This window comes from Talpa europaea, assembly GCF_964194135.1.
Source record: "Talpa europaea genome assembly, chromosome: 5".
In the NCBI taxonomy this organism is placed as follows: Eukaryota; Metazoa; Chordata; class Mammalia; order Eulipotyphla; family Talpidae; genus Talpa; species Talpa europaea.
The window spans coordinates 45,665,753-45,678,284 of record NC_140071.1 but is presented as its reverse complement, the minus strand read 5'-3'; the positions used below and the strand labels follow the sequence as shown (position 1 = coordinate 45,678,284).

Sequence of the window (12,532 nt, the reverse complement as noted above, 5' to 3'; positions counted from 1 at the left end):
GTTGAACAAACATGAATGTGGGGAAATTATTGTAGTATTCTAGGTGAAAAGCAATGGTACCTTAAATTAGGAAGTGCTAGTAGTTAAGATAAAGAGAAATTGTTGGATTTAAGTTTTGTTTGGGAAGTGGAATGGATAGTTTGTCTACATTTTGGCACTGCTGCAGTTAAGACAACTAAAAATTTCTACAGAGGTTGCCAAATGTCCCTTGGGGGCCAAAATTGCCCCCAGTTGAGAACCATTGGATTAAATAGAGAAGATAATGGGGATTACTCCCAAGTTTTGGGCTTCTACACCTAGATGCATAATGGTATCACTATGAACAAAATGGAAGAAAAGCAAGGGTGGGGGTGTGTGTATGTGTGTGTGTTTAATAGGAATTTGAGGTTGAGCTGGGGCCTTGTGAGTTCTTTTGGCTATGTTGCCTTTAACATGCGTTTGAAATACTAAATTATATCTTAATATGAATAGATGTGGAATTCACACCTATTGACCATAAATGTACATTTAATAATTATTAGCACATACATGATAATTGAAGTCAGTTGTGTAGATATTATTAAGAGAAGAGGGTTTGGATCTAAGACTGAAATAGATTGAGGAAAGAATGAGGAAACAGAAAGGGAAATTTAAGAATATAAACAATTGCTTTCTGAAGTTTGACTATAATGGGGATGAGATAAAGGAGGGAAATTGAAATAAGGGGGTTTGATTTTTAAGGTGGGAGAAATTTTAGCCACATATAAGTGTTTATGGGAAAGATTGAATAGAGAGAGGAAATTGTCTACTCTGGAAAGAAAAAAACAGTCATACAACGTTTCTTAGAAGGTGGAATGGACATAAGTCTTGCATGTAGGCATAGTAATTGACTTTAAGAGGAAAACTTTTTGAAATTGAGGATAGGATAGATTAGGTATAGATATGAAAACGTTTATAGATGTGGTAGGAAGAAGTTAATGGAGGTCCCATAGTTGAGTGATGTCCTGTTTTCTCTCTGAATTATTATGCAATTATCTATTGAAATGGAGAGGACAAGGTGGGATATTTGAGTTTTGAGAATAGTGAAGATGTTTGAAATAGTGTTTACTGAGTGCACGAAATCAACCACACTTAAGAAGCAGCATAGAGAATGCTTGAAACAGTATTGCTCGAGTTCAATTAAGATTGTTAATAACATTATTATGTATTATTGTGATTATTATATAATCCATCAGCTGATTGTTTAGCTTGTGGGAAAGATTTTGTTAGAAGTTTTTAACTATTTTGAAAATTCATATTCTGTGCTTTGAAATGTAAGGAACTGAATTTCTTTTAAATGATTACTCTCTGAATTTATTTTCTTCATTTAAAAATCTTTTGCCTGTTTTTCAAGTTGCTATATTAATAGAAAGAAATCTAAGTCAAAAAATCTGAGTTCCCTTTCTGAATTTTAACTTTTATTTCACTCTAGTATTTATTTTTAAAAAGTTATTTAGGGCCTCCCCAGTGGCGCAATGGTTGAGCGCTGGGCTGCGAAGCTGCCCGCAGCCTCTGCAGCGCTGGTTCAATCCCCGGCCACCGGCGAGAGCCATGAGAGTCCCACATGGCTCGCAGACCTCTCCTGCCACGCCTGCTGCTCCCCTTAGCAGTGTACTTTATCAGTCTGCCTGTTTTGCTCCCGGCTCTGGCTCTGGTGAATTCTCTCACCCTCCTGCTCTTCTGACTGTACCTAGTGCTTATATAAATAAATAAATCTTTAAAAAAAATTTACTTATATATATTTTACATCATTAATTTTTGTTGAGTGTTTGCTTTCTCCTGTCAGGTGTAGGCCCCATGTAATTCCCATCACCAATACCCCCGTGCAGCGTCACCATAGTCCCTTGTGCTCTTCCTTCCCCTATTTTGATTATTCTAACTTTTAGGTAAATACATTGATCCCTGGACAAAAGAGAGGCGTAGAGTAGAATTAGAGTTATCCAAGCGCTTGAATTCCATCTAATAAAACTTTTCTTTGGAAATTCTGGCTAGTTTAAAGACATACAAATTGATATGGTATCTTGAATTTTGAGTTGAAATGAGGTTTCAGTGAGGTTTTTTAGGTATTTTATGAAAAAATGTTTTCAGACATTGCCAGATGTCCCCCAGGAGTCAGAATCCTTCTAGTTTTAGACTTTATTTCCTTTTCTTGTAAAGGCTGTATACTGTTGCTGGCAGATACTGGATGGTGTTGTCTTTGAAGAGTGTTCATTTGTTTTGAGATTCTGATCCTTCTGTGATCTTCTTGTATTTACCTGAGTTGTAGCCTGTGAAATTCCCTCCCAATTTTGGTTGCTGTTTCACATCAAAATGAAATGTGTATAAAACTTTTCAATCATGTATCATACAGAAACAGGCAGCAATTGAAGGTTGTAGTTTACTGACCCAGGGACTATACTCATTACGAATTATCTGTGACTAATTTTCTGTGACTTGGTGATACTTTGTAAAAGTAACTATTTCAATTACTAAGTAACCATTCGATATTGTAAAGTATGAATAAGATAATACAGATTTTAAAAATACTGTCTCTAGTATTGTTTTATACTTTTTTGGTATGATAATTACTTTTACATTTCTGAACAAAGTTTTTGCTTTTTATATGGTGAATTCAAGTTGAGTCAACAGATACTGGAATTATTTGAAGCATGTCAGCAGCAACTAAGCGATTTAAAGAAGAAAGAACTGTGTCGAACACAGCTGCAGAGAGAAATTCAGCTGTTATTTCCACGTAGGTTTCCCTATTTTACATGCTCGTTTTGTATGTGCATTCCTCTTTTAAATGTTTATGCCTTACACTTCTGTTGTTTCTTTAGAAAGCAGACTTTTTTTGGTTGGATCTTCTTTAAATGGATTTGGTACCCGGACCAGTGATGGTGATTTATGCCTAGTTGTTAAAGAGGAACCAGTAAGTAACATTTATTCCAAGCATGTTTCTCGTGTTAATTCATTTACGATTTTCTCATATTTTGTTTCAGTTACTTTTCTGGATTCAGTTTATAATAATTTAAGTAAAGTCAGGAAGTTCTTTTTCTTTTATGGTCTGTGCACAATAAACATAACAGGAATTCTAGCATTCTTTTTATTTTATTTTTTTCACTTATTAAAGTACTATGTCCTTTTAAGTTTTTAAACTGTTAAAGTACTATGGCTTTTAGGAACTTTGCCTCTACTTTGAAACGTCATTGGGTTGGCTATGTTACTGGGATACAGAAAAAAAAACGGTATGTTTCAGCATTATCTTTTTGATGTATTTCCTTTCCATTTGAATTCTCAGTGATTTTATTTTCTGTCATGCTTTTCTCCCCTTGAAAATGCTATTTGGAGTTCATATATTTGGGAAGAGCAAAAGAGATTTTAAAGTAATATTTAATATAGTTTTCTCTGATTTTTTTTTCTAATTTTACTTAGCAAATCAAGTTTTGTTGTTTAGTATTGTTTATTTGAATTTCCTGTTGACTGATACTTTCGAGTATCCATAATATCACAATAATTGGCGCTCATTAAGCTGACCTAAAGCAGATTTTCCAGTATGCTGAGGTTTTAAAAAAATTACCAAAGATTTAGCTAATTTTAGTTTACTTTTAATGTGCCTTTTTATGTTCCTTCTCTTTAAAATACAAATAAAATCTATGAAATGGAAATATGTATTTTTGTTATTCCTATAATTCCACTAACAAAATTGTCTAGTCACTGTTAAGTCAGTGATTTATTCCAAGAAAGAAACATATTTTTCTAGACTTTGGAATCATGTTAAAGGAAAAGTTAAGAAATGAAACCCAAAACTTCAGAAATAATAAACATTATGGTGTAAGTTTTAATTAAAAGTTTTTCTCATGCAATTGAACTATACTCAGGCATGTCCTAATAATCCTTCAGTCTAATTCACATGTAAGTATCATGTCATCACAACTTACTCAAAAATATGAGTTGTCTTTAAACAACTCATAGTCTAGGTAGGGAAATAAAACATGTTATAGAAAGTTAAAATTCTGTTTATTTTTCTTAGAGAAGATTGATTTTTGTACATTTATACTAAAGGGGAAAATGTCATGGCTGTTTCAATATGTCTTTTAAAATTCTTTTTTAAATTTTAAATCAGGAATTGATTTAGAAATATTAATGTAAAAAAAGAGAGGAAGAAATGCTGGTGTGAAAGATAGCATAAAGGTTGATATTTTCTGTTGTAATTTTGTGTATATTGAAGAATGACTCAAAAACAGATTATTGTGTTTTCTTTTTGTTTGAGGTACTTTAAGAAAATAAAACACTAAGTTTAGGAAAATAATGAAAAAACACTTTATTTTTAACTTTTCAGTGTTTTTTTCAGGTAAACCAGAAGACTGAAGCACGGCATATACTCACCTTAGTCCATAAACACTTCTGTACAAGACTTTGTAAGTCTGACATGCCTCAAGTTCTTATGTCATCTGATAACTCTTTATTTAAATATCTCTCACTTTACTTTTTGGTAAGAATTACTTATTTTCTGCGTCAGGATAATATGGATTATTAATAGTTATAATGCAAAATATCTCTGAAAAACCAAAAAGACTATACAGTCTTATTAATGTGAGCGAGAGAATTTCATCTGTTTTTTAACGACATGCTATTATATGTGTCAGGTGGAAAATACAAAGTCAAGAAGCAAGTTACTGCCCTTGAACAAATCTGGAGTTACATTTTTCGTTAATTTTAAAACATTAGAAAATTGCTTATTTGGGGAAAAACTTAAAATTTCTTTTATACATTTTTGTGTTTTCCTAATTCTCTGCAGTGAATGTGTGTGTATTGTTTTAAACTTAGGAATTTTTTTTTTTAAGTTTGATAGAATAAAGATATATATGTGTAGTTCTTAGAGATCATACTAATTTGAATGTATCGCTGCATCATGTATCATGTTGCAAGCATTTCCACAATCTAAAACTGTGTAGATAAGATTTCTGTGGCTGCCATAATAAGATGCCACGTGCTGTACCAGAATTTAATTATTATTCTTCTTCTGCTTGCCTAGGTATTTTTCACAGTTGTAATGCTGATGAACTTCTTTAAACATTACTAGATAGCAGACCAGATTTCTGATACACATTTCTTGATATAAAGCCCTCTAAATGGTATTGGAAGTTCCAGCCTTAGAATTCAATAATGTCTTTCTTCCCCCCCCCCCCAAGACAGTATTTTATTAATTGTTATAACTTAGAAATACTGTTTTCTAAAAATGTGCTTTGGAATACTATAAATTTGAGAGAAATTTATAGATATAGATAATTCATTTTATCTTACATCTTTCAGCTGGCTACATTGAGCGACCTCAGCTGATTAGAGCAAAAGTGCCAATTGTGAAGTTCAGAGATAAAGTCAGGTAATTTTTGAATTCTTTTTTTTTTTCAATTGCTTTAGATCATTTTTATTTATTTATTTTTTATGTAGAAGAAGTGGGGTGTAGGACAAAGGTACAGGGAATGAGAAGATTCACCAGAGACAGTGGGGAAGCTAACAGGCGGATTTATTGAAATACTGCTAAGGGAGGCATTGGGTGCTACAAGAGAGGTCTGCTGAACTGTATGTGGGTTAGCTCCCTTGCTGGGTATTGAACTTAGGCCACTGCTTTGATCGTGATAGCGCTGAGACTTAACTCTTAGGCCTTCAGGGATGCCCTTGTAGATCTTCAGTATCAGTCCTTTGTCAGATGTATGATGTGCAAATATTTTCTCCCATTCAATCTTTTGATTTTTGTTATAGTTCCTTTATTTCATTGAATGAATATATTATTAAGTTGTCCACTTCCCTGTTAAAATAAGCAGTTTGTGCATAAAATTCTTTCCATATTAAGGATTACGTTAGTATTTCTAAAAGTATACTTTGAAGCAAGTACTATGGATATTTTAAAGCTCTGAATTAATATTTTTGGTAAAATTTTATAAATTAGTTTTCATCTGTTTTTTCTTCTCTTGAGTTATACAGAGGTAGTGCAAACTTTTTTTAGACTTTTAGATACACAGTTAAAGAATGTAACTCTATTACCATATATTTCCAAAGCCAGATATATTTGATATCTGAAGTATTAATACCACTATTCATTTTATCAATGTGCATGAATAATTGAACAGTTATAGAAATTCTTTCCCAAAACAAACAATATGACATGGTAAATTTAAAGTTTTATAATTAAAAGCTATAAAATTTCAAGTTTTTAATTTTCAGCAATATTTTTCATAGAAAACATCATTGTTCTAGTAGTATATTCATACTACTACTAGTAGTATATTCATCCATTACTTATATATATTGTAATGCTCTTTTTGGTTTAGCCTTTCTTACAGATCCCATCATTATTGCCCAATTTTGGAGATTGTGAATTGCATGTATTTTTTTTTTTTTTTCAAAGAAGTATCCCCACCGTTATGTTTTGACTGTTAACAGTTCTTCCCAGATGTCAGTAGCTAAATTTGGAATGATGTTATAATCTAACAACTTTTTCAGAGGAAATATAATGTATAGACAGAACTTACATTCTTTTTGCCTGCACTTTGACTTTCTTTTCCTTCTGTTTTCAAGCAAATACTGCCATAGTTCCATATTAGCTGAGAGTACATACTTAACTGGGATAATCTGCCCAGAGATGTTTTTGTTCACATAATTTTGTTTGCTTGGAAAGGATTCCAAAATTTTAAAATTTCTTTTGTTAAGGATAATTGGAGCCTTACCAGTACATTACAGATCTTTGAAGAGTAATCCTCTTTTTTATTTTTAATGCACACTAATCATATCAAAATGCATACTGAGATTATATATTGATTTTATTTCTTTAGTGCCTCATTTTAAGATGTTTGGCCTTTGGGCCCATGTTACTTTATATCACTAAGTAAATGTTGATGGATATTAATTTAGTTCTGAGGGAGTTTGTATTGAGCTAAAGTTTTTTTTCTTAATAGTTGTGTGGAGTTTGACTTGAATGTCAACAATATTGTTGGAATAAGAAACACATTCCTTCTCAGAACTTATGCATATCGTAAGTTTTTTATTTCCCAATAATTATCAGCTTTTGTTTTTATTCTTCATTCCTTTTTTAAAATGTTTGTAGTAAATGCTGATATCATTTTATAATGTTATAACAACATATATTCATTTACTTAACTTACAATATATTATTATGTTACTCCACTAAATCATATACTACCATAATTATAGTTCAGTGGAATAAATTTTAGTTATTGGTAATTTTTTAAAAAGTAAGATGTTTCAGAAGTAAGATGCATTTTTTGTGGAACTGATGTTTAGTATATAGGGAGGCAATACTTTGTTATGGAGTTGGGAAATGCTATAAACTTTCAAAGAAACTGTAATGTCCTACCCTTTTTTTAAGTTTTAATTTTACTTTCAGTTGAAAATCGAGTTCGTCCATTAGTACTGGTGATTAAGAAGTGGGCAAGTCACCATGAGATAAATGATGCCAGTCGTGGTACTTTAAGCAGCTATAGTCTTGTATTGATGGTTTTGCACTATTTACAAAGTAAGTACTATAAATTTTCCCCATTTTTAAAACAGAAATACAGTTAAACTTCATTATGGTGTCTTCCCTATCTTCAGATATCATTGTGTTAAAACATTCTAAGGCCCATAAAATTGTATTTCCTGTTTTGTTGCTTTGAAAAGTGGTGTTCCCTGCAAGCATTATAAAGAAGTTTCACTGTGTTTTTATTTTTTCTCAGTTTTCTATATTCACTTTATACTCAAAGAACTTTTACATTCTATTGTGGACTCATTGAGCCTGATAGATGAATGTTCAGCAAGTCTATAAAAATAAGCTCAATAACTATTTCCTTGATCTTATTTTTCATTTGAGACAGGGATTAAATGATTTTCTTGTTGGTCAAAGCTTTTTTTCCTGTGAGCTGGCATGGAGATTGGGTGAAAGACTCAATGTTAATGTAATAGAAGTCAATATTTACCAAGATGCAGAGTCTGATTTACTCTGAGTTAATCATGTTTCTACAGTTTAAAGAGCAGTGTTGTAATATTTATGTTCATACCCTTTGACTTAGTTATTTCTCTCTTGGAATTTATTCTAATATGGTTTATATATTAAAGCTGTTTTTCATGATTGTTGAAATAACAGAAGACTAGAAATAAGTTTTTAGGAATAGGGGAATGGTTAAATTAATTATGATTATTCTAATATGAAATTTACACAGCGACTAAAAATCTTGTTTTAGTATATTTAATAAGAAAAATACATGAAACACTAAGTCAAATAAAACATGCCAGTTTTATTTAAAAAATAGTAACTTTTTGTGTATATATTCGTATGTATACAAATATTGAAAGGTATCCCTATGTATACAAATAATCTATTGGGTTATTGTTGAAAGGTAGAATTTGTTTATATGTTACTTGTTTGCAGATATTTTGTAACAGATTAAGTAAGAGTATATTTTTATTTGAAAGATAGAATTTGAGTTAGTGAGAGACTTACAAAATTGGGCTAGAGTTTCATGAACCAATCATGAGGTTGGATAATCTTCCTCTTTGTTGTTAAAAAAAATTCAAGCTAATTATGATGCATGTGTTTTTATTGTTGACACTAGTGTTACTGTTTTTCCCCCTAAAAGTATTTGAAGCATGACTTTGGTTGTTTTATGCTCTATGTAGCAATAATAATTTTTTGTCCACTTTTGCAATTCAGTCTAAGACATATTACTTTTGATGCTTTTTTAGTTAGTTCTGTCTTGTGGGTTGCAGTTTAGTTTTTTTAATAATTGAATAGATTTAAAATATTTCTTATAAAATAGAAATAATATGACAAATATGTGTTACTGTTTAGTGTCTTTTCGGTTTTTTAGTTTTAGTTATGATTTAAAAATTTGATTTGACTAAAACATTTAACACAACAAATATATCCCTTCGTCCTTATGATTACATTAGAAATTTTAGGGCCTCCCCTGTGGCACAGCGGTTGAGCGCTGGGTTGCGAAGCTGCCCGCAGCCTCTGCAGCGCCGGTTCCATCCCCGGCTGCTCCCCGGCCACCAGAGGAGGGTCCCACATGGCGCGCAGACCTCTCCTGCCACCCGCTGCTCCCCTCAGCAGTGTACTTTGGTCCTTCTGCCTGCTCTGCTCCCCGCTCTGGCTCTGGTGAATTCTCTCACCCTCCCGCGCTTCTGACTGTACCCAGTGCATGTATAAATAAATAAAAATAAATCTTTAAAAAAAAAAAAAGAAATTTTAATTTGATTACCGTCTTTAGAAAATTGCATTTTAATGCCATATGCCCCAAAGTGGTTTTGCAAGCATGTTGAAAATTTCATCATTAATGTTTTTACCAGTGTAATGAAATCATATCAAAATTTTTTATTTATATTTTGTTTGACATATTAACAATTGACCATGCTTAATGAGGTAGTTTCTAATAGTGGCAATATCATCAACCATCTCTAGGTCTTTGCTAAAGGACTTCAGCTACCCAGCACTATTGTGAAATTCTGTACTTTGGCAACTTGAAGCTATTTCTCTCTAGAAGAAACTAAAGATTGAAAAAATACTTTTCTTGTCAAACAGGAACCAACAGGTGGATTGAGCATTTAAAGCTCTGCCAAAATAAAGTAGATTTTATGATTTGAGTCCAAGTTATTCTTCTTTGGCCTCCATACTCTTGCCTGTAATATGAATAGTTTAATTAGATGACCCTTAAGTTTCATATAACTTCCTAAATGCTTCAGTACCTTTTCTGCCATGAACAAATGTAACAGGTTCTCTATATTTTCAAAGGTTGAAGATTAAAGCATTTCCTAGAATGAATTGCAGTAGTCAGTAATCGAGTATATATATATATATGCTTGAAAAGGTGACTGATGAAAGCATTAGTGGAAAAACACATTGAGAAAAGATTTTAATGACAAACTAAGATTAAGAGTGAATAATAAAAGCAAAAGTATTGACTGGTTGAAATAATAACATGAATGAATATAATGAAATGTTTACCATGTTACCAGGTGCAGAACTCTCTTATAGGTGTTTTAAAGTTATTCTTAAATTTGTAAAATTAGTCGTTGCTTAGTGTTGTTGATTTGCTTTTCTTCTAGTTGAATTTTTGATGACTCAAGTATGGAAAGTTTATGTGTGTAAATTTGTGGGGATCTGGCCAGAAATCTCACCTGAACTACAGAGTAAAATCTTATAGATAGCTATACTCAAAGTGTTCTCTGTTGATCAGATATTGCAATAATAAGCTTTTATTTTATTTTGCTTTTGAGGGGGAAATTTAAAGGTTGAAGTCCAAAAATGTGAAGTCAAAATAAATGTTATAACTTTATTCTCCTAGTATGTATGTTGCTTTGGAATAAAATAAACATTTGAGAAACAACTGAAAACTTTGAAGTTACTTTCAGCATAGTGTTAGTAAATAACTGGCACAATACACTAGTTGCTTTTCTATTGACTATTGTTTTTCAACCTTTAAAGTTGTAGAGGAAAGACTTACTGAATGATACCTAAGACCTTAATGCCTTTCAAATTGATTAGGCCTAGGCACTCTTTGTTGCAAGATGTAGGCCTGGGTCTTAGAGTATTTGTTTCAGTATTTGTTTTCCTTTCGTGATTATAGAATGAGATAAATTTTTTTCTACTTCTCTATAACCTTCATCCTTTTAAAATTATTTTAATGTATTGGGAGAGTTCAGTGGGACGTAATTCAAATTTTTAATTAAATTAATTTCTAGTAAGGTTCTCTAATTTATGTATTTGCAAAAATTGCATGAAAATCATTACATGTTAACGTAAATGTAGAGATATTTAGAATAAAAGTTGACTGGGGCTTGAGTTTATTTGTAGGGTATATATTGTAGAATTTTGAGCATTTGAATGTCTGGGAAAAAATATGTATCCATATTTCCTAAGACTGATTCTGGTAAGTTTGAATAAGTTTTTTCTCTAATAGTCTCAGTCATACATTGTGAATGTTTCAGACTGTCATGGACCTTTGTTTCAACTCTTAATTTGGAAATGAAGCATGATACAGAAAAGAAATTTAAATAAAGGATTCTATGCTATGTTATCTGCTAGAAATACAGATATTTATAATTATAGTTGGAGACCATCCATGTGAATTATCTTAATAGTTGGTTATAGGTACATTAATGTTTTCCAGAGTCATTTAGAAGTTTTTGCTAAATAGCAAATTAAAAGTGAATCAAAGATTCCTTTCTTCTTGAGTTATAATTGACATTAATATCTTGTATACAAAGTGAATTAAAGTTTCTGTTATTGAGTTCATTTAGCTACATATATTTTTCCAATTCTTAAATAGTTTGTCATATGGCACTATGTTTGCTTTTCAATCTTAAAGTATTGTGTCTATCTTATACCACACTTACAACATTATATTTAGTTGTTTCTTATTGTGAGTGTTAGGCCCTTTGTCTTTCAGTGTCACTCCATTTACATTGTAATGGTGTAAAATTTCTATTAATGCATTTAATGAGGTTGATTTGGGTAAGCTATTGAAGGGTGAAGAATGACAATTTAAAAATGTAACAGGAAGGTAATGATTCCTTTGTATGAAATTGTATTTATTTTATAACAGATTGGTATAAATCTTCTGATTTAGATTTCTAAACTTTACGGAGGCCTTTTAAAAAATTGATTAATGAAGTTGAATATTTTTCTTTTTTTCCCCCAATAGATCAGTTTTCTGAATGATCTTAATCTTGGTATTATTGTATTAGAAGAAAGTAACAGAACTACTGTTTTTTCATAAAGTATCATGGAACTGTACTTTTGAAATTAATTTTTTAATTGCTACATCCAGCTTAAAAATGTTAATTCGGTATCTGTAGAACAATCCTTGTCTTGCTTAGTGTGTGTGTGTGTGTGTGTGAGAGAGAGAGAGAGAGAGAGAGAGAGAGAGAGAGAGAGAGAGAGAGAGAGAGAGAGAGAGAGATCGGCTGGACTGAATGATGTGTCCATTTATTGACAGCTTATTAATCTAAAACCATGAAAGGAACATTGGTTTACATAGAAATATGTAGTTTGTTATCAAATCTTAAGTCAATAATTTAGATATATTTTGAATTTAAATTTTTAGGCATCTGAATTAATTTCACAAAATAAATGAAAACTGTTGAAATTTTAGCTTAAACCCTTAATGATATCATACCTGGAGTATAGCTGACAAGTAATTGCTTTGTAAAATGAATTATGTGAATCACAGAAGCTTTAAACTTTTTCTTTTTATAGCCCTACCTGAACCCATCCTTCCATCCATCCAAAAAATTTACCCAGTAAGTGTTTCTTATAAATTATTTAATAAATATTTTGACAAGTATATGTGGAACTATTTTATATAGTATTAATGTGAATATAAAAGTAGCAGTAATTACCTTCTAATTATATGATAGCATTCTCTATGTAGGCTCAGGCCTTGGCCCCTAGAATATTAAAAATGTTTCATACACTTTTCAAAAGACTATGATAATTTTTTGGTTATTGGCATATAACCTGGTCATTTACGTTAATGGT

General features: G+C 31.4%; 1 protein-coding gene across 1 annotated transcript in view; it reads left to right on the top strand.

Moving 5' to 3' along the window:
• Positions 1–12,532, top strand: part of TENT2 (terminal nucleotidyltransferase 2) — a gene marked incomplete at its 5' end in the record, with an annotated part of 33,785 nt that overhangs the window by 7,967 nt on the left and 13,286 nt on the right. The window contains 8 exon segments of the mRNA XM_084233404.1: positions 2,635–2,749; positions 2,835–2,926; positions 4,349–4,466; positions 4,469–4,489; positions 5,311–5,380; positions 6,954–7,030; positions 7,403–7,531; positions 12,251–12,294. Coding sequence (XP_084089530.1) covers positions 2,635–2,749; positions 2,835–2,926; positions 4,349–4,466; positions 4,469–4,489; positions 5,311–5,380; positions 6,954–7,030; positions 7,403–7,531; positions 12,251–12,294 — 666 coding nt within the window.